At 37.4% G+C, this 27,724-nt stretch overlaps 2 protein-coding genes and 1 pseudogene across 3 annotated transcripts; 1 reads left to right on the forward strand and 2 right to left on the reverse strand.

The window, feature by feature from the left end:
- Positions 1-541: 541 nt before the first annotated feature.
- Positions 542-5,808, reverse strand: LOC103426713 (disease resistance protein RPV1-like; annotated as a pseudogene).
- A 2,531-nt stretch (positions 5,809-8,339) lies between these two features.
- LOC103406764 (probable ADP-ribosylation factor GTPase-activating protein AGD14) lies at positions 8,340-16,156 on the reverse strand. The gene is made up of 13 exons (XM_029087590.2): positions 15,742-16,156; positions 15,173-15,279; positions 14,499-14,560; positions 14,218-14,305; positions 14,053-14,114; positions 13,882-13,978; positions 13,294-13,752; positions 12,134-12,754; positions 11,553-11,657; positions 11,362-11,442; positions 10,879-11,149; positions 10,718-10,763; positions 8,340-8,845 (listed from the first exon to the last, which is right to left on the reverse strand). Exons 2-13 carry the CDS (start codon positions 15,266-15,268, stop codon positions 8,707-8,709), a joined length of 2,127 nt encoding a protein of 708 aa, XP_028943423.1. The 5' UTR covers positions 15,269-15,279; positions 15,742-16,156; the 3' UTR covers positions 8,340-8,706.
- A 2,696-nt stretch (positions 16,157-18,852) lies between these two features.
- LOC103418025 (protein SODIUM POTASSIUM ROOT DEFECTIVE 2-like) lies at positions 18,853-23,043 on the forward strand. 2 transcript variants are annotated; one of them, XM_070814052.1, is made up of 6 exons: positions 18,853-19,008; positions 19,370-19,541; positions 19,643-21,233; positions 22,172-22,340; positions 22,481-22,556; positions 22,659-23,043. In XM_070814052.1, exons 3-6 carry the CDS (start codon positions 21,166-21,168, stop codon positions 22,781-22,783), a joined length of 438 nt encoding a protein of 145 aa, XP_070670153.1. In that variant the 5' UTR covers positions 18,853-19,008; positions 19,370-19,541; positions 19,643-21,165; the 3' UTR covers positions 22,784-23,043. The 2 variants fall into 2 exon arrangements, with proteins under 2 accessions (XP_070670153.1, XP_008354403.2); XM_008356181.4 differs by lacking the exons at positions 18,853-19,008; positions 19,370-19,541; positions 19,643-21,233 and having other exon boundaries at positions 21,943-22,340.
- The last annotated feature ends 4,681 nt before the right edge of the window (positions 23,044-27,724 follow it).

Genomic DNA, 27,724 nt, shown 5'->3' on the forward strand with positions numbered 1-27,724 from the left:
CAAAGTTTAAACCCTGAGTTTTCTAGATCCTTTGCCTTACTACCAACCCACTTAGTTTCTTGTAGGCACATAATATTTATCCTTCTCCTCACCATAACTTCCACTACTTCCATAGATTTTCCCGTTAAGGTTCCTATATTCCACGTTCCTAAACGCATTTTGCTCTCTTGAACTCTACCCTTCTGTCCTAGCTTCTTCACCCTCCCCCGTCTAATAGGATCAAAGTACTTCTTTTGTGTGTCCCGGGTAAAGTTGATAGGAGCATATGCTCCCAAACAACTTTGAGTGGAGTCGTTCGAAAGGAAGTTTCTATGGCCCCCTTGCTCATTTAACACTGCATCCGGGTGCCGATGGAGATACAACGACCCTTGCTCACTTATCACTGTGCTCGGGCCACACAGCGCGCCACTTACGGGTGACGCCCTAGCTTTAGCGCGATTTTGTTCTGGATTCATTTTCATAAGGATTCGACGTGATCATGGAGTGCCGGCTGTCGACTACCTGACGCCCTCCCCCTCCTCCTTTAAAATTCATAGGAATCTGAAGTATGAAATATGTACTTGTCTTCATTATCTAATCGGGAAAGCAAAAAACAAAAGAGGTGTTTGATAAACTGATTGTGATATGGCTTACATATGTAATGATAAGCGTGATGATGATATGCATCACCATCTTGATTGTGCCTCACCATAGAACCTAGCTGGATGTGGGTCAAAAACATAACCACCTTTGCCCGAAATCAAATTACGCACATTTTCCTTCATAGGTTTGTCCCATACTAGATTAACCCCTATTCTGTTCAATGTATAAGAAGCAAAAGTAAAGGTAGAAGATCCCACTAAATTTATATCAACTTCAACTCTATCCCCGCCTTGCAAACTGAGCTTATCGTTCGATAATTGTCCCTGCCAAATATGATGGGATTCAGGTTTGTAGAATATTCTATTCTTAAATTCTTTGATTATGCTGGTCCGCAATTCGGTACGCTTGGTAATATTTATAACAGTAATGACAATTGAAGGAGGACGAACTGATATATTGCAGGAGTACGAGCATAATAGAGTCAGCCCTTCAAAATTACGACCATCGCTCGAGGGGATATCAAAACTGACTTTACTGCCATGATCATTGACAAACTCAAACCAATTGGGAACATAATTCCCAGGGAAGAAAACGCCACCAAATCCGCAAGAAGTCCATCCCTACATATACAATGCAAGTGTCATATATATACATGTGCGTTTGTGTGTGCATGTGCATGATAGGAAGGCAATGAGAGAGAGATATACCTGTAAGATGTTCTTCTTAAAATCAACTGTGAGATTAGTGCACCCTTGCATATCAATCCTTACCACGGAATTTAATGACTTATCCAAGCCTGGAACCTCAGTGAGTTTGAGTGAATCACTTACATTCAGTTTTCTCATATTTGACATTTCTGAAAAATCCGGCATTGTTTCCAATGCAGGGCAATCAACGGCATACATAGAACTCAAACTTGTTGGTAATCCCAAGATTGTATGAAGATTTTTGCATGAAGTTAACCACAATATTTCAAGCTCTGAAAGACCACTGAGGCTGGGTAGGGTATGAAAATCATTCTCACGAAGATACAAGTATTGTAAGGAACTTAGACTCCAGAGATCCTTCGGGATTTCATCTTCAGTTAAATCGCACCATGCAAGATTCACACTCCTTAAAGAGTTTAAGCCGTGTAACGAAGAGGGCAAACGAATTTTGTTCACATTTCCTAGGGATAAACGAGTGAGATTCTTCAATCTTACTATGGAAGGTGGTATGTGTCTTATGGATGTACTATCTACTTCAAGTATTCTCAATGATATCATCTCCCCTAAATCCTCATGCAGTTCTCTGAATTTATCACATAAATTAAGATGAAGAATCTCAACAGATTTCGACTTATAGAAATCCCTCGGAAGAGAACTAAGACTGCAACAGTTTCTAAGGTTTACCAAAGAGAGTCTTTCGAGATGACCAATGGAGGGGTGAATCTCGGACAAACTGTCACATCGTTCCAATATTAACTCTTCAAGATTTGGGAGCTCTGAAAAGTCTGGCGATTTAATTAGGGAACGGGAGCAACTGAGATTCATGATTTTCAACTTCTGAAGCGACTGTGGCACAAAACCAAAGAAAAATTGAAATTAATATCGAAAAAGAAATTCTCATAAAAAAAGAGAAGGAAATCCAAAAACAAATAGAAACAGAACATCATCATCTGTACTTGATTGTACCTTGGAACCCTCCCAAACTTGTACCAGTTTACTCCACTGCATGTCTAGAACAGCTAGTCTTGGTTGATTAAAAAAATCATCCGGTATGGACTTTAAAGGACATCCTTTCCAGCACAACCATATTAACTCTTTGGGAAGATGTTTGTATTCTCCATTGAGCTCTACGTAGCGGAGCTTAAGCAATCTCAGTTTCTTCATTTTGGCAAATGCTACTGTACTGAAACTCGCCGTATCAGAGCTTTGCAAATCTAGACTTAGTCCTTCAATTTTTCTAGTTCCCTGTTAAAAAAAAAAAAAAAAAAAAGTTACTTACAAAAAAATCATACAAACTTCATATTTCATATTCGGAAAGGTAATGCTAGGACACCAAAAAATTTAACCAAACTTGCAAACCAAATGATGTGTCACAAATAAGAAACAAGCATGTTAATCGACACTTAATTAATTAATTCAATAATGGACAACCATATCATACAAATTTCAATTTTTCATGTTCCCCTTTTGAACATCATATAATTTTCATATTTAGAACCATTCAATTTCTTAATCTTCATTTGAATATCATCCTTACAAAAACATCATTTGAATCGGGGATTGTTTAATTTAGTCATTCAAATTTCTCAAATAAATAGACGATTCATCATTAATATGTCACTTGGTACCTATACCATTGATTTATTTGATATAGTTGACTAAATGATCTTCGTTTATGAAATTTGCAAGTAAAGGAATGAGCTCATCACCCAATAAGGAATTGCAAGTATTATTCATTAGGCAAAATCACGTGGGAAAATATATGCAAGTACTATTGTTGGCTAATGGAGCTCTCCTTGTGCAACTACAGATACACATGAATGATGTTTAATGTATAATAGACATACGTGGTTTATATATGTATTAATCTAAAATTGTATTGGGAATGTACTTACAGATTTATTTGTCAATACATCGGTGACATCTTGAGGATTCCACAACCTACTCCAATTTTCAGGGTGGCCAAGGGATTTTTCAAAAATGATTACTTTGGCCATTTCTTGAAGCAAATCATGCACTTTCAACTCGTTGCGTTCAACAGTTAAAGGCATCGTTCACGAAGGACACTGATTCCTATTGTTGCAAAAAATCCACATGCATCTAATACTTTTGCGACATAGTCCTTATTCCATCCAATAAAGAAACAAGATATGTCAAGGAATATGGCCTTCTGTGTATCATCGAGCCCTTCAAAGCTTATTTTTAGTGGTTTTATTATTTTTCCATGAGGAGTTCTTTCCAATTTCTCCAATTGACTTTCCCACTCTCCTATGGTTAAAAAAGGTCGTACCCAGTGCACAAGGCTCCCGCTTTACGCAGGGTCTGGAAGAGGTGAATGTCGGCTAGCCTTACCTCCATTTATGGAGAGGCTGCTCCCATGGTTCTTTTAATAAAAAAAGAACCTAAAATTTCAAGTGCTAGCGGCAAACCTCCACAGTAAGAAACAACCTTTTTCGAGAGTTCAAGATATCCTTCATCAGGCCAACTATTTTCAAATGCATGCCAACTAAAAAGCTCAAGAGCTTCTTCTTCATTCATTTCCGGAAACATATATCTCTTGTCCACTTGCTTTAGTAGATGTTCATCTCGTGTCGTAATGATTATTCAACTCCCTGGACCAAACCAATCATGTTTTCCAGCTATTGCATCCAGTTGTTCCACTTCATCTATATTGTCTATGATGACAAGTACCCGTCTATGTTGGAGATCTTTTATCATACTGATACCTTCATCAACACTGCTTATGTGAGGCTTCTCTTTCAAGATGTCAGAAATAAGTTTTTCTTGCAAATTAACCAGACCATGTTTACTTGTATTGTTGCTAACGTCGGCCAGGAAACTTTTGAATTCAAACTTAGAATGAATTTGGTTATAAATGGCTTTGGCAGCTGTTGTTTTACCCAATCCACCCATCCCCCAAATCCCAATCATGACAACATCATTTAATCCACCACTTGAAAGATAAGTGATAATATTTTGAATGCGAGAATTGATTCCAACTTGGTGCTTGGCCACATGTAATTTGTCTACCCTCGAAAGCCATTCCTTAATAATCTTGTCAACAATTTCTCTAATAACCTTTGCTTCGCGCCTGAAAATTGAATTCGTAAGCATTAGTAGGACTCAATGAAAGCTCAGTAGGAGCTATCAATACATAAATAATTATCTTTCCTTCATATATATTATATATACTAACTAGCTCGTATGTGATTTTGTGACGAACTTGAATAAAAGAAAGAAAGTAATTCATAAATTAAACTCCAATTACGGTTTAGGTTTTAGCTTCTGTAAAATGTTAATTATATGCGAGATTAAGTCATTCACCAATATGTTTCAAATCTTGAAAAGCAGGTGAATGATTACCCATTGTCTGTGATTTGAAAATGGTGGCCAGACAAATTTGCAGCTTCTGCAAGAGCCTTTCTCCATTGCTTTACCCTTTCTTGTTTAGCTTCACGTTCCTTGTCATCTTTTTCTTCACGGATGCCCTCTTCGTGCTTCTGAAATGCTTGAGCTAAATCTCCGTTCTGATTCCTGACATGTGAAGGATCAACATGATAGAATATTGGCAAAACACGTTGTCCCAATTTGGATCTACACTCCATGATCTTCACCAGCTCATCAAGACACCAACTCGAATCCGCATACCTCTTTGAGAAGACAATGATAGAGATCTTTGACTCTTCGATTGCCCAAAACAGTTCTTTTATTTCTTCCCCTCTTTTTAGATCTTCCTCATCGATATAAGCCTGGTATCCCCTGTCTGTTAATGCTGCGTGGAGGTGGCCCGTAAAGCCACTGCGCGTGTCTTCGCCTCTGAAGCTCAAGAACACGTCGCGATTCCAAAGTTTTGACATGGAGGAGGATGAAGAGGCGGCTTCGCGGGCTGTCATGGCTGTATCCACCGTTGTGGCACTGCAGTGGTTCAGATCACGACTGAAAAAAAAAGGACAGTGGTTATGTTTGTGTTACCGATCCGATGATGTCAAACACTAAGTAAAAAATGGAGCAATATTTTTACAAAGCTATCTAAGTTTATATAACTTAGAGAAAAGACATTGTTAAATGCCTTGTCATTGATATACAAAAATGGCTAGCCTAGTATTCCTCATTGATAGTCATCCCAATGCTTCGTTTGTATAACTACTTTAACATAAAATATCCTAGAAGAGCACATCATTTATATACACAAAAAGAATGGAGAATTCAAGTTATGATCAATTATTTACACACACAAAATATTAAGCAACACTTGTCTGTTTTGGAAAAGACATGATAACATCATCTAACACTCAAGGAAAACTTTTTTCCTTGAAGCAGTCACTGCAAATAAACAATTTGGATCATCAAATAAAAAAAATAAAAAAAGGAAGTTAAAACTGAAACAAAATGTTAATACAGTTGTAATGAATAGATATATAGCATGGAAGAACTAATAGTAAACCAGAGTTACCTAGTTTTTTTTTGTGCAGAGCAAGATCTGTATTTGAACTGGTTGGGGAGGATTTTCTTTTCAACAACTTGATCGGAACTTGATCAACATCTTGTATATATGTTTCAGATATTTGTTCTACTTCACTGTGTTAAAAATATTAAAAACATTGAAAACAATGATAATTAGCTATCATGATTGCATCTGAGGAAACAATGATAATTAGCTATCGCTAGTTTTATCTCTACACTACATCAAATTTAAGTGCCACAATAATATAGTTAGCAGCACAATAATATAGTTAGAGACTGAACTAAAAAATCTGGATGCGATATAACAATACCAAGCTAAACAGTTTGAAAATAAAAAACAAAGATCAACAACACCAACAAATGTAAATATTGACAGAAGTCTAAAACCTCATTACCTGACAAAGACAGCAAGAACTCCAAGTGCAAATCCTCAAGAGAGAACCTGTGAAATGATGAATACAAAAGCACAAAAAAAAGGGGAAAAAAGCACTTAAAATTGGAAATACTCCCGAACGAAATAACACCACACACGGCAGACCAACAACATCATTGTTGCAGGGAAAAATGCAAAACCTCAAAAGCAAAACAAATAAAAAGACAAAAAGCAGAACAAAACTCACAAACCCAGATTTGAAAGCAGCAAAAGCACAAACGGAACAAAACCCTGAACTCCAAAACAAAAGAAAACAGCGGGAGAGAGAGAAATAAGAAAGGGAAGCTGCGGCCTGCGGGAAAGAAAGAGAAATAAAAAAAGGAAAACTTTGTATTTGTTTATTGCCGTCCACCATTCAAAACTTTTTTTTATATTATTATGTTTTTTTATATTTAAAAAAAATATATGTAAAATAAAATTTTTTAAGTACCAATAATACTTTTTTTTTATATTTTTTCTTCTATTCTCGTGAGTACCCATTCAAAACTTTTTATTTTTTTATATTATTTTTCTTTCATTTTCCCACATGGGGCAGTGCACCATTCAAAACTCTTTGTTTATTTTATTACTATTTTTCTTCCTTCTTGTCGGCACCTTGTGGGCAAAGTCGCCGACGTCGTTGTTGGAGCGGTCAAAGTCGCCGTTGTTTCCCAAAGACAATCCCATGGGACCAAAGCCGGAGCCGGCGGCGCCTGATCTGGACATCATGAGCTGGTGCTGGAGCATCATGGCAGCAGCTACTGCGGCTGATGCGGAGGCGGAGAGGGGGTAAGTTTGGTTTGCATAAACCTCTAAAAACCTGAAATTTCTTAATTTCAAAAGATGAGAAGATCGGAAACGGAGAAAAAGAGGCTTGAGAGAGAAAGAAAGGCAGACGGAAAAATAATAAAAATGAGGAGAGAGACGTGAGGGATGAGAGATGAGAGAGAGGGGGGGACAGGTGGGAACCCTTACATTTTTTTTAATCTTATATTTTTTGTCCCACAACCCATTACTTTATCCTTTTAACTGTACAAAGCAGGCAATACGAACCGAATCCAGTGCTGATGACAGACTCGAGGCCGGGAAGGACAAAACGGACTTTTTACTGTAGTAACGTGTAAACAGTATGGAGACCAAAACAGAAACCAAGGGTATTTCCGCCCTTTCACTGTTAACAAACAGTGTGCTCTCTCACATTATGAACAGTGTTAATCTGCTGAGGTTTGGTAGATATAAATTTGAAACCATTTGAGAATTAGCATGGCAATAACCACATAATAACATAAAAAAAAAATTTATCACAAAACAGTTTCTAAAATTGACTCGTCCAATTAAGATGGTCTTGAAATTGAAAATCAATAAATGAAGTCCCTAAAAATAGATGTCATGTCAATGTGGTAATTCCGTCATAATTTTGTAAAAAATTTCGTTATGTGCTGATATAACATGTAACTAGGTTCCACAACCCATAAGTCTAATTAAATATAGCTATATAGACTTAAAATGTTTAAATAATAAAAAATAATTTTTATTTTTGTATAATTAAAACTTAAAATAAAAAGATGATTTCTGCGTCTATCCAAATGTAACATCAAAAGACCAAATTGTTAGACTTACAGAAAACCTACTCGATTACAATTTTGTCTGCTGATACCCTTCTTCTTCACCTCCATACTTTTGATTTCCACACCCCTCTACTTTCTCCGAGGCTTCTCGATCCATCCCGGATTTGGATCCTCTTCTCAACCCAAGATGAAAATCCTTCTAATTAAAGAAATGTGAACCGTTAGATAAAAATTCAATGACTACAAACAGAAAGATTCCTTTAAAATTATAATAATTAGTCGTTAAATTTTCATTTAACGATCCATACTCTTGATCAGAATCCATCCATCCCAACCTTCACCTCCACCAACTCACTATCAACCTCTTTTTTTATATTATTATGTTTTTATTTTTTCTTCTCTTCTTGTGAGTATGCATTCAAAACTGTTTATTTTTTTATATTATTTTTCTTTCTTTTTCCCACATCAATAACTTCTTTATGCAGTGGCCCAGCCTCGCGCGAAGCACGACGATTTTGCAGAATTAAAGGTCTTATTTTAATATTCTCTGCATCCACATCATGAGGACCCTTTTGTAAGATCATTGTTACTGTTCCACCAATTGCCTTAGACTCAGTCAACTCACAACATAATAATGCGATTGCAAAATCATACAACAAAGTAGGCGACGAAAATAAAAAAGGAAAATAAAAACAAAAACAAAATAAAACTCTACAACTTAATCCCCCTTTGAACTATATACTCTCTCTCTCTCTCTCTCACTCACTTTCTTACAAACAACAAACAACAAACAAATTGTACATGACGGGGGAAGTCGACCTTTTGACTTGCGACCGACCCCCGGTGATGATCCAATAAAACAATCTCGCATTAGGCTGCATCGGGTAACTTAAAAACTAGAGATCGGACGGGCAGCAGCCGCAAGATGATGCTTACCGTAAATGGGATTAGAGACATCTTGTGTTTTTTTCATCTACCCAAATGGATTTCCTCCGGCTGAAGGGAATGGATTTGGGGTAGCAGGCGCTGAGAATCTACCTGCCAGCTGTTGATCCACATTTAACGAACCAAAAGAAGCCCCGCCGGTGCCAAAGCCTCCTGCCCCTTGATACCTACAAGTATGAAAAATACGTTGGGAAACCGCAATCAACAAATTATCTCATCAAAATGCATATTTATACTGTGGGGACTGAATACATGCAGAATTTATATTCAGAAATGCAAGAAAGTTTTAGGAGGACAGCTAGTGAAGTAGAAGAACCATACAGAAGAAAACTCGGAGCACCTACTTATTTTAGATGTTCGGTGTTATCCAGAGGGGGCGTTGAGGGAAAGCAAAAGGTGCAGGATCCCAAATTTGAAGGGCCCCCAAATTTTTTGCCATCTAATGTTATATATTTAGAAAATTGCTTTTGTTAGTACTTTAAGGGTGTGTTTGTTTGCCCTCTCTAGCTTTCACTAGACTAGAGTAAGTTTTTGTGTAAGCCTGTGTTTGGTTTCAGCAGGGACTAACTTTAATGGGACAAAGTGGGACTCGCATGGACTAATGGGCTCGCTAAAGGGTGTTAGCGAGACCCCCCAATTTTGGGCAGACTGCTAAGACCAATTAACTTCGCTTCGTCTCTCCTCGCTTCGCCCGTCCCATCTTCTTCTTCCTCACTTGCTCAACCATTTTTAAAACCAGATAGTGCAATCTGAAACCCATAATTTGACCCAAAATTCAAAACAACCCAGAGTTTGAAACCCATTTTCAAAAATCCAACCAAGAATTCGAAACAAAAAACAAAAACAAATTTACAGAATCATTGTGCATCTATCGTTCCATCAGCTGCACATTAGTTGTTCCAATACCACCAAAATCCAAATCGCACCATGGGATCTGTTGATTTTTTTATTTGTTCGTTTTGCTTAGCTGTGAGAGGGGGAGTTTTTTTTGACGACGAGTGGGATGAGCACTGATACCTCTGCACTAAGGGAGAAAGAGGAAGTGAAGATGTGAGAGAAAGTGAAGAGGGAGAGATGTGTCGTCTGCAAAATTGTGAGAAAGAGGAAAGGGGGAAGCGGCTATGAGAGAGAAAGGGGAAGCCCCTTCCAAAAAAGAGTAGGGGAAAGCTGCAGAATATTAAAAAAAAAAACCTAAGGCAAAAGATATTTTTATAAATATAATTTTTATTTTATAATTTTTATAATTTAAAAATGAATTAAAAAAATTAAGAGTTTTAAAAAAAATTATTTTAGTCCGACACTGCACCAAACGCTTCACTAAGTTAGTCCAGCTTAGTCTAGTCTAAGCCAGTCCAACTTAGTCCCTGAAGCTAGTCCAATCCGAGATAGTCCGATGCAACAAACGCACCCTAAAATCTCATTATGCAATCCTAATAAGAGTAAATTTTGTTCCCTTCTAAATATAAAAGGGTAATGCTAGAGAGACTAAATTTGTGAACTAAATGATGAGTCACCAATAGGAAATGACCACGTTTATCAATGCTTAAGTAATAAATCAATTATCAACTTACACGTCATTTAATTTACAAAATTTTGTTTACAAATTTAGTATCCCTAGCATTAGTCAATATAAATATTTCTAGTAAACTGACATATTCTGATTGTCAATAATAACACCCTAAAAACAATAGTTTTCCAATTTTATTATATAATAAGGTCATATATTCAAGTGAACTTTAAAGTTAAGAGTTTTGAAGTTTTTTTTTCTCATGTTTGGTTGTTTAAGATTGAACTGCTTTTGATTATGTAGTGAAGGTTATGTTTGTAGCTTTTTTATTTATAATTAATGACATTTGTAAACTTGCAATCAATGTTGATTTAAGCAACTGTTTTATAACATCAATACATTGTTTTACTTTTTTAATACTATCTTAAAGAGGGGCCCTTTTATAAATTTCGCGCAGGCCCCCAAAATCTCAGAGACGGCCCTATCCGATGCTAAGTAAAAAGTAAATGAAAAACTCAAGTTTATGGTTTACCCGGGAGGTGGCACGCTGCTCGGAAGTTGTTGCACCATGTAGGGCCCTGAAGTTATCAAACCACAATTCAACGGTCATTTCCAATTAAAAAGACTGACAGAAACTATTTTTCACTATTTCCTACAAGGAAAAGAACAAGGGAAAAAGCTGCAATATATTACTTGGTGGCATTTGTGATGCATATTGTGGTGGCTGGGGAGGCACGTGTGATGTATACGGCGGTGCTTGGGAAGGCATTTGTGATGCATATTGTGGTGCTTGGGGAGGCACTTGGGATGCATATTGTGGTGCTTGGGGAGGAACCGCTGATGAATATGGTGATGACTGGAGGGGCATCCATGCTGATGAGGGAGTACCAAGGCTGGACGTGCGCATTAAACCTGATGGGGATAAAGTCTGGGCATTTGGTAGGGGAGCTTGCAAGGAAGGAAACTGCATTAAGAAAACACATCAACAAGCTTCAAATTATTTGTGCCTCAATTGATGAGATATCAGAAACATGTCGAGCTAAAAACAAATACTTCAGCCCTGATTCTTAACTAATAATGCGAGTTTTCTGGTGAGTTATTGGTTTGAGCAAACTATGACCCAAAAAGTAGAGATGCATTGATTAGGATAACTTAAGATGAACTGAAATAGCGTACCGCTGAGGATTGTATTGGAGGTTCACTGTTTACATCAAATGGGTTTGCTGACTTTGAAGACTGCTGAAAACTGGGCATGGGCTATATAAACAGAAATTCAAATACAATGAGTTTAAAAAGTGGTTTATACCAATCATTTTGTGAAGAGAACCAACTCATTATCTTTAAAATGTCGAGTTGAGAGACAATACCACCGCAGTGTTATATGGCATAGGAAACCCCATACCACGAGGAGGACCAGTTTGCCATCCAGGAACTGGTGCGGGAAAAGATGAATAGTTCATTGCAAAAATATCCTGCAATTAATTCAGATTTCAACAAATACATGAGTACAGACTTATAAAACGATATTACATTTTTGGTCCCTAACATTTAGTTCAAATTGCACTTTGGTCCCTGTAGTGTAGTGTAACCTCAACAAATTTACCCTTATAGTCTGCAACATTTTCAGTGCGACCAAATTTTCAGTTTGGTCACATGGTTGATGGAAAATTGAAATTTTTCTGAAGGTAAAGAAGTTTACATTTCAAATTGGCTCAATTCCACATTTGTCGTGTTGGTCATATTGAAATTTGGCAAAATTAGTGCACAAATTCACATTTTCGGTATGTGACAATCTAAAACGAAATGCTACCCACTATAAAGTAAACTAATTTAAATTAGAACAAGGGTTAACGTGGAATTGGGCTTAAAATATGGGACAAAAATGTACATCTAGCTTATGCTTATATATTATCATGATGCCAACAAAGCCAATTAAAAGTATAATTACCGCAGGAAGTTCTCTTCTTCCAGTAGATTTTGCTTCCCCAGCTGACAATTGTGATGCAACAGTCGAAGTTCCAACAATGGAAGGCATATATTGTTGTCCAGCAGACTGAACCCCAGTACCAGGGTATAAAGAAGGTTGTTGGTGCTGCATGGTAGGCCATTGCCCGGAAGCAGGATCTTTAACATGGAAATTACCACCATTTACTGGGAATGCTTGAGATCCAGGGGCAGGAACTGGAGCAGCAACAGGGGGAAATGTTGACAAGCTGTTTACTGGTGCAACTGTGGGGGCACCAATATTACCTGCAGTCCCAGAAACATTGCTAGGGACAGGTGCTGAAACTGACAATTGTGATAGCAGAGATTCTAATGAATTCACATTCGCAGGAGCTTGAGGTGCTTTCACTGCTGGAGTAACATCAAAAGAGGCCCAATTGTTGTCATTGGTTGAATTTGCAGGCTGTGGGTAGGTTTGAGCTACAGTAGTTTGTTGTGCTTGAGGAACTACAACAGCTGGAGCAGGTTTGATATCAGCATCAAAATCAATTAAACTTGAAGTCTCCAGCTTCACTTCCACTGGGTTCCCATTGGAGGAGGCCAAGCTGCTGGACGACACACTTCTCTGAAATTATTTTAAAACAGTAAAAGAACAACTTTACTTATTATTTTGGGAAGGAAAAGACAAAATTACCCAAACAAATAAAGTATGCAATCACCTTCTATATAACAGAACTAACATAGATATCATTACAGGAAAGTGTGAAGCATAACAAGTAAGCTGCATGGAGTTGACTAAAAAATAGCAGAAAGAGAGCATCTACACTTGTTCACACAAACCTATGAGAATAATGAGCAGCAATTAAACTCAAAGTAACCAAACATAACGCACACCAGCAATGTATTAGTTCAAGCCAATTTAATCATAAACTGAACTGAATAATCAGACAATAAAATGCTTTCTGACTGTTGACCACTACAGTTAGGAAATACGGATTAAAATTGCAGACATGCAAGGGATTACGATCACATTGATTGTGACTCAATATGTATCCATGGGCACTAGCAGCTCTTTTACTTATAACGGCTGAAACATTATACTGGTCTCACATGTAAATGAAAACAATATAACACCAAGATGATTCAGATGAGAAGAACCATCACCTGTGTATGCTGCACAGAGCTATCAGTAGCTCTAGCACTGTTAGCTTTTGGAGGTTCAATTATACGGAGAGGTACTGTGTTCTCCCCCAAAATCTCTCTAACAGGCCGTACAATAGGGGGACTTGACGAATTTAGATCTCCTGGTCGTTCAGGTGATCTTCCTTCCACTTTAGAATCTCCATCAGATATTCTACGATCATCATTTCGACTCCCATTTCCAAATCTATCTTCTCGACGCCAATCATTCACAATCTCAGGGCGACCAGGACTTCTCCTATAATCACTAGACTGACGACTTTCTTGATCATATCCCGGACTTCTTTGCCCATCATAACTTCTTGCACCAGGACTAGACCTATCACTGTAACGACGCTCATATTTATCATCATATGGTGGGCTTCGAGAGCCACCCTGGTATGAATCCACTCTTCTGTTGTCATAGGAATCTTCTTTCTCACCCTGTATGACATGTACTTAACAACTTAAACCCAGAAAGACTTGTGACAATTTCATTGTGGTATAAGAATAAACTGAATCAGTTTGTTGACTTTAGGTATATGGTAGCACTTGGTATAAAGGATAGCTCACCATTTTCCCCTTTGGAGGCTTGTCCAAGTTTCTCTCACCAGTATATCTTCTATCCACATACACATGCTTAATAAAGTCTCGAAGCCTCTCGACATTACTGGAATCAAAGATTTGAATCAGAACCACAGTCATTACTAGCACTAATATAAAACTGAATAAAAGAGTACTAACCTGCTGTCAGGATAGGAGTTACGTTGCGGGTCCAATTCTTTATGATAAATTTCCTTTGCACGCTGTAATGGGGAAGTAGAGAGGAGCCCAAAATAAACTGAGAAGATTAGATAGAAATAACATCTCACGTATCTCCAAGACCTGAGAAGAGAGATGCATGAATACCTGATTTCCCCCTTCTTGAAGGGCACTGACTTCTTGTGAAGTAAATTTGGCCATTGATACTGATTTTACACGGTGTGTGAACTCTCGGCTGGAAACATTTCGTGTAATTAACACGATGCAAGCAAATCAATAAGTGGTGCCCATGAAACATGAAAGGAGTATAATTTTCAATAAAAAAACACCCCAGCATCCCCCTCCGCCTCTACTGTCTGTACGCACGCATACAGAGGAAAGGAAAATATCTTTTAAGAAATAATGCAGTAGAGCACATCATGACTTACTGTATTCCACTGCAGTTTGTGCAAACAAATGTCCAGAAATTTGTGCAAACATACTGTGGCCCCTGCTTGGCAGAAAATGAAATTAAAAGAACGAACGTAAGTTGTAACCACAAAATCACTCTTTAGGTATAAATTTACCCACGAGCACTTGTTGAACTCAAAACCATATCATGACAAAAAATTTGGACATAAATATTGCTCCTAAGGTACTAATTTGTTTCTAAGGTTGCCAGGCTACATATAAAATACAGTCTGTGTGATACTTAATCTGACTTGCATTTTTGCGCAAGAACACAAAATACATTTGGTTTGCTAAATACATTGTAACAGTATAATTTCTATAATAAGCTCTATGAGTCTAAGCCTAAGTTTAGAAGTATATGAAGAAGTGTTAGGGTTCTTCTCTCTGAAAAAATACTAGTATCACGATCCAAGTTACATTCTCCAATAGCTTGACTGCTGGATTCAATCACGTCTATCATCGAGTTTCTTGCTGACTCGTGTAAAATATAAGTTAATGTTACTTTACATAAATTCAGTAATGTAGTTTGGACCAAATTCCATCTACCGTTAAACCATAATGAGATACAAAGAATATGATCCTAAAACGTACAAGTGGCGCGTGAACCAACGAAAGCAACAATGAACGAACATGAAAGCAATAAATTGTGTACCAGACTGTTGCAGTTGATGCATCTGCGATTCTCAGGAAGTTTAAGAAGGCCACGAATAATTCGTTCATTTTTCTCGTCTTCCTTTCGACTTGCCATTCTCACACTCCCTATTCCATCATAAGCCACAATTAATACCATAGAAACATAAATTCGGACAAGACGAGGAATTGGATCATAACTTAGCCACTAGAATTTCATCAAATTACGCCGAAATCTTTAACCGGCAAATCCATTTCCTACAAACCTAGTTCAATATCATGGATTTTAAAGTTTTGCATCGATTTCATTTCCAGAAAGCAATGAACTTACCTAGACTAAACTAAACCAAACAGTCGATAAACACATCGAATCGAAATCCTCTACAAATTCAAGCCCTAAACTAAACAATTAACTCCAAAATTTATTTTCTCAGCCAACATTTTCCAAGCAACCAAACAGACCACCGCCTGTTCAGTGCAGAAACCACCGTACTGCGGCGGATCTGAAAAATCAGAGCCGCCGACGAGCATTTGAACAAGCAGGGACAAATCGGAATCTATACAGAACCTCGAGAAACAAATAGTACTGACCTCAACTCGCTGCGGATGAAGGAGAAGAAGCTGTTCTACTTCTGCAGGACTCTATCCAAACGACGGCGTCGCCGAGATCCACCCGCTACCGCGCTTGGTGTGTATCAATGGAAGGTAACAGATCTTTGGAGGGCGCGTGGCTATGGCTGTTCTACAGCTCAGAGCTTAATCAGACTCTGCTTTTGATTCCTACAAAATGTTAGAGAGAGAGAGAGAGAGAGAGAGAGAGAGAGAGAGAGAGAATGAGGAAATGGGATATTTTACGGTGTTCTCGGACACAGGGGGATTACCTTGTCCCTACGATCGTGGCGCTCGTTCGCTATATTGACGGGAGCATTGCTTTCGTAAGCTTGGAACCACAATCCGCGGTCATACAAGGCGACTTGATTGATTAACGGTCAATTTACCCTTGGGCAATTTCTACTGATCACCTCACCGTTTGAGAATGTTTATGTAAGAAGCACTTTTAGATAAAGTGCTTTTTAAGTTTTTGACGTTTTTGTTGGAAGTGCGTCCAACTTGTTGAAGTATTTCAACTGTGTCCATTATTGAAGAAGCGTTTAACAATCGTAATTTGTTTTGATGAATTCTTAATAAAAAAGATAATGACAACTGTTTCTAGATTTCATAAGTATTTTTCGTCATTTTAAATTTTAAACAAATATGTGATTTGACCTTGTTTAAACTCATGCAATCAGAAAATTTCACCCCTTCAAATTAGACACAATTATTATATAGAATTACAAACGAATTTGATATGCAAATCTTTAGAATAAGAAAACCACTTGTATCTCCCTCGTCAATAAGACACCTTTAAATTTGAGGTTTTGTCAAACATAGTAACTATAGTAGTTTTGAAATGTAATTATTTTCCAGTCCGAATTTTTTTTCAATTTATTTCTTTATATACTTGCACTATTCTACATTTGTTCAGATGTGATTTTGTTGTTAACCTTAGTAGTCCAAATTTCATCAGAGTTTGCGATGCTACATGCAAATTATATTGGAAGCCAACACATTGTTCTAAAAAGCGATCTAGATGGCCACATAGAAGCTAAACAAGAACCTTGATTAGGGCCTAAGCATTTAGAGAAATCGATGAAGTATCTAGACGGCCATTAGGAGGCCGCTTAGATGGTCTAGGCAGCTCTAAGCAGCCATATCTGGTTGTTGTCACTTTTTTTTGTATGTTTTTAATATTATATAATAAACATTTAATTAAAATTAAAAACTTCGTCTAGGTCTGTAGTTGTTAGATCCTTTCCTGTCATCATCTAACTAACGCCTACTTTTTTAAACCTTGGTTGCACATGTATGTCTCTCTATGACATGCATATAAGACCAACCCTTAGCTGGCAGTAATGCCATCATACTATTATGTCACTTTGCATTGAAAATTGGCGTATTATGTCACAACGGCATTTAGTCATCATTATTAAAATGCATGCTTAATCTTTGTATTTATTTATTTTTCTTTTAAATAAGCTTCAATTCAATCTTAATAAAAAAAATAGAAGAAAAAAAACATTATTATTCATCGTTATTTTTTTTTTCTTTCTTTTATGCAATTAGATACAAGAGAATTATGAGAGTCAATAGCCTTCAACAAAATCAATATTTGGTTGAGATTATAGTTTGCATAGATGGACAAAACGAATCCAACATCCGTGTATTTGGAGTCACATCACCATCATTCTATGGAGTTTAATTGAATAATCAAATACACCGGTACCTTTATTAAGAATTTGGATCCTCTTCGGATCTTAGTGTCCAAACTTTAAATATCGAAAAATTCGAAGTCTTTGATTTGTGTAAGGTGGATCAGTAGAATGCGTTAATGGTTATAGCCGAATCCAACTTGAATGATCATGATTGCTTGGTTCTTAAGCTTTGGACAGTGAAATCCGGAACAGATGACTATCGCTTTATTAATCAAAAGTATTTCTAAAACATGTGACCTAAGTCTATGTGTTTTTTAATTATATAAATTATATTATAAATTTGTTGAACCTAAGAAAAGAAAATAATTTATAGCTTAGTTTGCTAGCATACTATTATTCAAGCATTCTATAAGACTAAAGTGGTTACTAATTTAGTTATAATGTGTTATGTAAAGTAATCAACATCCATTTGGAGTTTAACCACGATCAACCTTATAGTGAGTGAGTGAGTGAGTGAAATAATTTAGGTTTTGTTTTTTAGTTTTTTGTTTTTGAAGAAAGGACGGCATATATTTCATTGAAGCCATGAAAAGGCTAATTAGTAAAAGGTACATGAACATCCTCCTCAAGAAAATCACATTATAAATGGAGGAGCATATAACCAAGTACAATCATTACCACAACGGAGAGCAAAATGAGCTAATCAATGAGCAACCGAGTTAGCTTGGCGACGGATGTGGGCAACACAAGCTTTAACAACCGCAGACAACGTGTGCTTTACATCTTCTATAATAGGTCCCATGTGCAACATATTAGTAGAAGAGTCCTGCAGCACCGAGACGATCTAAAGCAAATCACTCTCGAAGTCGATCATATCTAAGCCCCGTTCAATCGTAGTCTCAAGCCCAACTCTAATTGCCAGTGCCTCCACTTGGATAGGAGAGAAAACATCTATTTGGAGTTTAACCACGATCAACCTAATAGTGAGTGAGTGAGTGAAACATGGTACGTACAAATTAAAACCAAAACAATCATATCTTATTGTATACCTTTGTGAAATATGATACATAATGAATGGAAAATGAAAACAATTACGTGATTTTGTACCTCTGTAGTCAAAATTCAATATAAAAATAATAATGTTAAATTTATTTATTTTTTCTCATTTTTAAGAAGAAGTTAGTTATTTTGACAGTAAAATGTTTATTTATTAACTATGAGTATTTCACAAATATAATTACTTGATATTGGGGTTTTTTTTGGGTAAATAATATTGAGTAATTTTAAGTATTTAAATATAGAATTTTAGTAAAATTTAAAAAAAGGTTTAGCTTGATCTAAATGGGCTAGGTTGTCGGCCCATTCAACATTTGGGCTTAGCTTTCCTTATTTTTTTATATGGGCTCGAGTCTTCATCTTTTATATCTCTATCTACTGCTGCTTCCAATTTGGCGCGCTCGTCAATTCTTCTGCCGTGGAAGTTGAGAAGAAGAAAAAGAAGTAAAAGAAGCAAGGCACGAGAGCGATTCGCAGAACGCAGCGTTACGATTGACGTGAGACTCGACGATGATCGATTCGGAGAATCGGAGCTCGAGGGGCAGATCAGGTACTCAATATTTGATTTGTCGTGCAATTGTCGACTGAGATTATGCTTTTGTGTGGACAAGAAACGAAAGAAACGGAGGACGAAACGCCTAGTGGCTAATCACGTGTTATAGTTAATTAGCTTATTAAATTGATGTCGGTGTAGAATTTGCTGTCTAAAATTCCTTTTACTCTGGACATGGATGGTGCCCCGCAGTGTGAAATGAGATCTACTCCGACGGACTTAGAGATTCAAACCATTCATTTTAAATCATGTAATCCTTATTAGTCCATTTCGTTAGCACACCTCACAAAAACTAAGAGTATAAATTTCTCTTTCTTTCTTTTCAACAGCCTAACAAGTTCTTGTGCTCTGGACACAGAAATCCGCAGCGGATCTCGACTCTTGCATTGCCACAATGGCGTGCCAATTCACTGCTCTGGCACACTGACCATTTTTAGCCACTCGCAGTATATCGAATGTATCATATGTACAAGTACAAGCAATGGGTTGTAGTTCGAGTGATTAATAGCGTTTATCGTATTGCAACCGAGGTAATACGTTTGAATTTATAGTTTCAAAAATTTTGTATTGGTAATGCGTGTTAATTTCCTGTAATCTAACAGTTTTCTTTAATGCATGACTAATCTTGCAGGATAGTTGCGGGATATCCGTCGGCATTGGATAATTTTGTCATAAAATTACTAACTTTAAGTTTGAAACACAACTTGGACACATGGGATTTGGCTGTTAAGTGATTTAGCTACTACTATTGCATGCATGCATGTCTACAGTAACTAGGCTGAGATTGTCTTTAATTAAATCCTCGTGCTTTGATTAATTAAACCTAAATTATACATAAACAATTCTGTTATAGTCATTCATCTCATGCCATGTGAAAATTAGATGTTTTGCAATATTTATCGGTAATACGAATTGTTTGTATTATCCCTAAACAATTCTTTTAGCGTCAGATGTGCACTTCTATTTGCCAGGTATGGAATTCTCTTATTGCTTAATTAAACTGTTTGCTAATTACTATATATCTTTCTGGTAATATTTAAACGTGTGGAATGTATGTATATGTTGGATATCTCCAACTTGTTATTTTTTGTCTTTTGGAAGAAAAGGTAGTGAAACAAGCTACCAGATTTGAGATTTCAGAACTTGAGACTGTCATGTGATGGGAAAAATAGATAGAAATAATGTATATACTCGTGTGATATGTTAGTTTTCCTTCACACCCCTTAAAAAAATTTAGGTTTCATGCATTGCACAATGCACATATTTGAAATGCTTACACACATGTGTTTCCACTATACATTTTCTAGTTAGTGTGGTTTTTCATCGATGTGGGTGTGTGAGTGGAGAAACTAGCATATTACATCTCAATGCGGCACCTCTCATGAAAAAAGTGAACCTACCCACAAGTCGGTTCAACTTAGACCCACTTATGTGTGAGAGGTCTCGCAGACATACGTCAATTATGCTAGAACTTGTCATGTTAGTGGTACAACCTAATAAATCCCACATCGTTGCTGTCATGGCCACATTTCCCAGTCCATCAGCTGAAAAACGAAGCTCTGTCCATCGCTCCATAACCAAAAGGTGCAGTACTCCAGTTGGTTACCCAACAAAACCAGGCCATATGAGTGGTGCCTGCTCCCCTCTAGTTACAGACATGCAATTTGCCACCTTTTTTTTTTTGTTTGCATTTAGCAACAGTCATGTACTCCTCACGTGACTAACATGTCTTCTTCACTACTGTCACATGGACCAACTATTTTTTTTTTTTTTTTTTTGTGAAATTATTCTATCATATAATTGTTAGTGTGAGCTCATGGGGCTCCAATAATGGATGGCCGTCTGTCCCATTTTCCATTTGATATTCAAGGCCATGACAAAACTGTCAACATATTTCAGTTCTTGTAGTGTTTTATAAATTATATTATCGATCATCACAAGCACTTTCGGGTTACTTGGAAGGGTTCACCAACCCATGCGGATTAGGTTGTTAATCACTCTACTTTACTCTTAATATTATGTTAAACGACCAACATGCACTTATCTTGATGCAATTAGTTTAGGCGCTCACCAAACATTACTGTTTTTTAAACATATCTCGTATTTGTGAGCGGTAGGTCTCGGGTTCGAGACTTGGAAGCAGCCTCTCCATAAATGGAGGTAAGGCTAGCCGACATTCACCTCTCCCAGACCCTGCGTAAAGCGGGAGCCTTGTGCACTGGGTACGACCTTTATCTCGTATTTGTGAGTAGTAAAGTTAGAGAAAAATGGTGTGCAGAAATCACTTCTCATGATGCTTATGTAAATTAATTAAACTATATATTATATATAAACATATTCTTTGCCTCTAACTTGGATGTGTTCCTAGTAGTCATCACATGTCATAAAGTGTGGTATGTTGCAATACTTCCTCCATTGGTCACTATAAGCTTTTCCTTTTCTTCCCTCCATTCACCTCTCAGTCACATGACATTTCAGGCACATCCTCACCAGCTTTTATTGCATATTAGGTTTCTTTCTTTAGCAGAATTGTCACATGTGAGAGAGAGAGAGAGGGAGAGAGAGAGAGGGAGAGAGAGAGAGAGAGAGAGAGAGAGAGAGAGAGAGCTCACTTGCAGCTTCATCTCAAACAAACTTTCTCACTCAATAGTTGTACTTTGGAGAATTTAGGAGTCTGTGATCACATGACAAAATCTAGTTGGGGTTTTGTTTTTTTGGTATAAGAATTGGTTTACAGTTTATAAAGCACTGCTTTTTTCTGGGTTTTTGGATCCCCTACTTAATTTTTTTGACCAGCTGAGTTATACAATTTATAAATTATTGCGTCTTGTTCCCTTTCCTCCTTCATCGGCTTCATTGGGTTCTGCTCAGCTTTAATTTGTCCACCCCAATGAATATTTGACCCTTAGCCTCTCTCTCTCTCTCTCTCTCTCTCTCTCTCTCCCCCCCACACACACTATTATAATGTTCACACTGGTCTGCGTTGGATTACAACACTGAGGCAGTTGGTTGGTTAACTGGGAAGGACAGATCGGGTGTAGAGATTACTTGTGTTGGGAAATTCTGTTGGGCTTTATATTTGTGTCTCTGTTTGTTTGGCTAAGAAGTTTGCGCTGGTTGTTGCAATGGGGAAGCTAAGTTTGGGCGGGGTGCTGGACAGGTTTTGTCTTTCTTCTGCTGGCTCAGGTTCTTGTTTCTGCATGAACTGGTCGGAACACCTAGATGAGTTCGAAAGAAGTCCGTTGGTAACCGGCGAAAAGGATCAGTTTCTAAAACTGAAGGATGTCGTTGCCGGAAAACAGACGTTGGCCTTTCAGTTGAAGCCCAAGGTATTATTCTCTCGTTTCATTCCTCTCACTGTTGGCCTCGTTTGGTGGCTAAGATTAGAATGATTTGGATAACTCAGTAGATTCAATGTTTGTTCGAAGAAGATTGATTGATTTTCTGTTGGCGAAAAAAAATTATGCAGATGGTTATGCTAAGGGTTTCCATGCACTGTTATGGCTGTGCCAAAAAAGTTGAGAAGCATATCTCAAAGATGGAAGGTATAAATTATCTTGTTTGATACATGCATACATACATACGTACATACGTACATACGTACATACTTATTATCTTGTAACCAAATGCTGCTGATATATTTACAGGCGTAACTTCTTACAAAGTAGACTTGGAGAGCAAGATGGTGGTTGTGATTGGAGACGTTCTTCCTCTCGAAGTGCTAGAGAGCATCTCCAAGGTTAAAAGTGCTGAGATTTGGAACTCCTCATGATGAAATGAGGAACAAAATATAGGCACTATGATATAGTACACTTTTAAGTTCGGTCTATGTACCCGATAAATGCAATTGCAATCTCTTGTCGAATCATCCATCGTTTGGCATCTTAATTGTAAGATGGCACTGTATATATTATCATTGCCAGATTAACTTGGGTTTGAGAGTGTTATCTGACGTCAGAAATGAAAGTCTTGTAATAGTTATTTAGAGGGTGGTGTTTGAGAGACCATATATTTAAATTATATTTTGTAAACTACATGATGTGATAAAGAATCTAGCCATCAACCACCACATCATATGATATATAAAATATGGGCTAAAAATATGATCCTCCTAACATTTTCCGTCATTCAAAAAACGGTATTCTCTTTATCTATTGAAAAAGAGTGAAACTAAGTAGACCAACTTTTTAAATGATCAATCCTAAGCCAAATCCTGTTTTATGAAAATAAACAAGGGTTTCATAAACTGAGAATAAAAAAGAATAGGTGCAGAGACTCAGTGGAAGTTGTTCTAACAAATGGAGTTGGCTGCAAAAAATAATAGGTGCAGAGACTCAATGGAAGCTGTTCAAACAAATGGAGTTGGCTGCATTGTGTTAGTAAAGGAATCATTCCATCTAAACTTTGCAAATGATTGATGTGACACCAATAAGAAATAAGCATGCTAATCAATAATTAAGCAATAATTTAATTATTAACAACAACGTCAAATAGTTTACAAAATATAGTTTAAATAAATGATTTCTCTAGCATTACCTATTGAAAAATTGGTAGGGAAACCACATCTAATAGAGTGGAACCTACTTGTATTGTGGACCCTATCTCTACTGGAGAGAGAGTTTAAATGCCATCTACAAAATGTAATCTCTCTAGAATCACCCTTATCTATTGTACGTGAATACCAAATATATGTGCTCTCATAGATCATTCGATCTCACACTAGTAATTTAAAAGATTTTGGGCATCTCTACCTATTGTCAAACGGTTTTGGGCATCTCTGCCTACCCAATTTAAGCTTTTAAATCTCTATCTATGTCCATCTCTTTTAACTACATTCTTTGATATCATATATATATATATCAAAGATCGCATTCTTCTGAGACCAAAATAATGGGTGCAGAGATGAAGCTGGTCTCTTCAGACCAAAACAAAACCACCACCAAACAGGTCATAATCATGAAGGGTGGCCTTAGAACCATGCCTTTTATCATTTGTAAGCTCTCTTATCTGGCCAGATCATTCTCTGTGCAGGATGTTCATAAAGAACGGATATACGATTCATAGCCGGACTACCTTTGCGGTATCCCTAGTTTTGAGTATAACTTTACTTTTTGAGAGTCAACTTAAGGTTTATGTGAATTTTTTTTGTGTGCAGTAAAAGAGGCATTCGAAAAGGTTGCAAGCTATGGTCTTCATGCTCATATGATCTTGTACTTGGTATTTGGATATCACTTGGACGCCGCTACTGGAGCTGGTAACTTGTTCTTGTGGTCAGCCATGTTGAATTGTACGCCTAACATCGGAGCTTTTCTCTCCGATTCTCTCTGGGGTCTGTTTCATGTGATTTCTTTGGGAACAATCGTTAGCCTATTTGTAAGCAAAGTTTGCCCTAATTCTCCATGGAATTACGTTACGTTGTCAAATATGTTACGTGCACAAAAAAATTAATCATGTGAAATTCACGAATCCGCTTGTAATCGATGAACCTCAACATGCTCCTGGACCTGGTTATGCCGCATAGGGAGGAAAGGGTGCCCGGAAGATGGAAGAGCCCAATTGAAGTGAAAAGATTACACGTTTGTATTGTTGATGTTTAAGCCTTGCAGCTGCCTTGTGTTTGTTGTGTTCTGTTTCATTGTAATTCAAAGTCTCTTTTCTCTTAGTTTTGAAATGTAAGGCTGAGATTAAATCAAAGCTAATAGGCTAAATGTATGTGTGTCTCATGGTATAACATCTCACTCATATGTGAGCATGTGAGATACACGTGAGTTTGTGTAATGGGAGAGGTAGTGCGCCTTCAAACGGCTATATCTTACCCCACTCTACGTTTGTAGCTTTTTAATCATTTTCAGTCATAGCTGAATGAAATCAAAAAATGCACAGAGCTCTTCATCTTCTTCGCATCTCCATTTTCGTTTTCGTTCTTGGTTGAAATCAAAATCTTATTGATTTCTTCTTGGTTTTGTGCTCTGCTGTTCCATAGAACTCTAACATGGCCTCAGAGCCTAGTTCATCGCTTTAATCTGGGCGTGAATCTGTGTTTTCTGGGTTCTTCAGTGAATCGCTGAAGAATCGAGTTTCTTAAATCTTCAAATCGAAGATCTGTGTCTAACATGGCTGGATCAATGAGTTCTGAACTTCGTACTCCCATTTTCAATGGCGAGAACTATGAATTCTGGAATATCAGAATGCGAACCATTCTCAGGTCTCATGGACTTTGGGATCTTGTAGAGACTGGGTTTACTATCCCAGAGTCATCTACTGTGGTTGAGATAGCTGATGAAAAGAAGGAGAAGGATGCAGCTACTCAAATGTCAACAAACGTTGCGGAGATCATAATGAAGGATGCTAAGGCCATTGGGTTGATTCAAGGAGCTGTGTCTGATCAGATTTTTCCCAGGATTTCTAATGAAGAAACCTCCAAAGGAGCTTGGGATATCCTACATCAAGAATTCAGAGGTGATAAACAGGTTAGAAATGTGAAATTACAAGGTTTACGCAGAGAGTTTGAGTATACTAGGATGAGAGATGATGAATCTTTGTCTGCATATCTTACTAAACTGTTTGACATCATGAATCAAATGAGGAGTTATGGTGAAGAACTATCTAGGGAGAGGGTTGTTAAAAAATTACTTATAAGCTTGCCTAGAAGTTATGACTCTATCTGTGCTGTGATTGAACACTCAAAGGATATTGAAACACTTGAAATCCAAGAAGTGGTTGCTTCTCTGAAGGGTTATGAACAAAGGCTTGATATGCATACTAATCACTCTACTGAAAAGGCATTTGCTAGTCTAAATGTTGTGTCTAAGTTTCAAAAACCCAGTGGGTTCTCTGGTACACAGAAATCAAGGAAAAGTTGGAAGAACAAAGGGAAAAAGTGGGATACTAAGCCTAATTTTATCTCTAAGCAGAATAATTCTCATGATTCGAACAAAACAGCTTGCAAACACTGTGATAAACTGCACTATGGAAAGTGCTGGTTTGAAGGAAAACCTAAATGCACAAATTGCAATAAATTTGGTCATGAAGTCAGAAACTGTAATGGGAACAAAGTGGTGCAGAAGGCTAACTATGCAAATCAGGTTGATGATATGGGAACATTATTTTTTGCTTGCAACTCTGTGTCTCAGGTGAAGGTCAATAACACTTGGTATATTGACAGTGGTTGTAGCAACCACATGACAGGAAATGAAAGCTTGATGGTGAATGTGAGTAGAAATCTGAATGCAAAAGTAAAAATGGGAACTGGTGAAGTTGTGAGTGTAGCAGGAATAGGCACACTAGTCATTGAAACCAAGATGGGAAGAAAGCACATACAAGAAGTAATGCTAGCGCCTGGTTTGTGGGGCAAATGTTGGAACATGGTTACTATCTGCTATTTGGTGATAATGCAGTTTGTATCTTTGATAGCTGGAACTTGAATGGACTGGTTGCTAAGGTTCAAATGACTAGCAACAGATGTTTTCCTTTAACAATGATGCATGCCACATCACTAGCATTAAAAGCTAGTGTATCTCATTGCATTCAGATTTGGCACAAGAGGTTAGGGCACTTAAACACAAGGAGTTTGCTGCAACTCAGGGAGCAAGAAATGGTTCATGGGCTACCTCACTTGGAAAATTCCAAGAATGTCTGTGAAGGATGTATGCTTGGTAAGCAACATAGAGATGAGTTTCCAAGAGAATCTGCTTGGAGAGCTAAATTCCCACTTGAATTGATACATACTTATATCTGTGGTCCAATGCAAATTGCCTCAAATGCTGGAAACAAGTACTTCATTCTGTTCACCGATGATTGTACGAGAATGACATGGGTCTACTTTCTGAGGTACAAATCTGAGGCATTGGAGTATTTCAAAAGGTTCAAAGCAATGACAGAATTGCAGTGTGGGTACAAAATCAAGTATCTAAGAAGTGATAGAGGTGGTGAGTTCTTGTCTTCTGAATTCAGTGACTATTGCAATGTTTCTGGGATTCAAAGACAACTAACCATGTCATACACACCACAACAGAATGGTGTGTCAGAAAGAAAGAATAGAACTGTGGTGGAGATGGCAAAAACTATGTTACATGAAAAGGGCATGCCATACCAGTTTTGGGCAGAAGCTGTGCACACTGCAGTGTATCTCCTCAACAGATGTCCCACTAAGGCTTTGGATAAAAAGACTCATTTTGAATCCTATAGTGGAAGAAAACCTGGAATTGCACACTTGAAGATTTTTGGGTCAGTATGCTATGTTCATGTTCCCATGAATTTAAGACACAAACTTGAGTGCAACAGTCACAAATGCGTGTTTGTGGGTTATGGAACCAGTGAGAAAGGATACAGATTATTTGATCCTATCACTAGTAAGATTATATTGTCTAGAGATGTAGTATTTGATGAGAGTGCTAGATGGGATTGGGATGACAGCTCTGGAAAACAGTCCAGTGTATCGATCACTACTGATATGGCAGAATCTAATCTAACTCAAGTGTCAAATGTTCAAGATGGCAGTGTATTTCCTGAGGTTATTTCTGATACTTCACTAGATGATTTGAATACTAATGCTGATGATCCAAGCTCAAACATTGATCTATCACAGAGTTATGATTCTACTCCAAAGAAATGGAGATCCTTAAATGAAGTCATTGCACAGTGTAATGTATGCATTATGGAACCCGAGAATTATGAAGAGGCTGCCATAGATTTGTCTTGGATGAAAGCTATG

This window comes from Malus domestica, chromosome 02, assembly GCF_042453785.1.
Source record: "Malus domestica chromosome 02, GDT2T_hap1".
Classification (NCBI taxonomy): domain Eukaryota; kingdom Viridiplantae; phylum Streptophyta; class Magnoliopsida; order Rosales; family Rosaceae; genus Malus; species Malus domestica.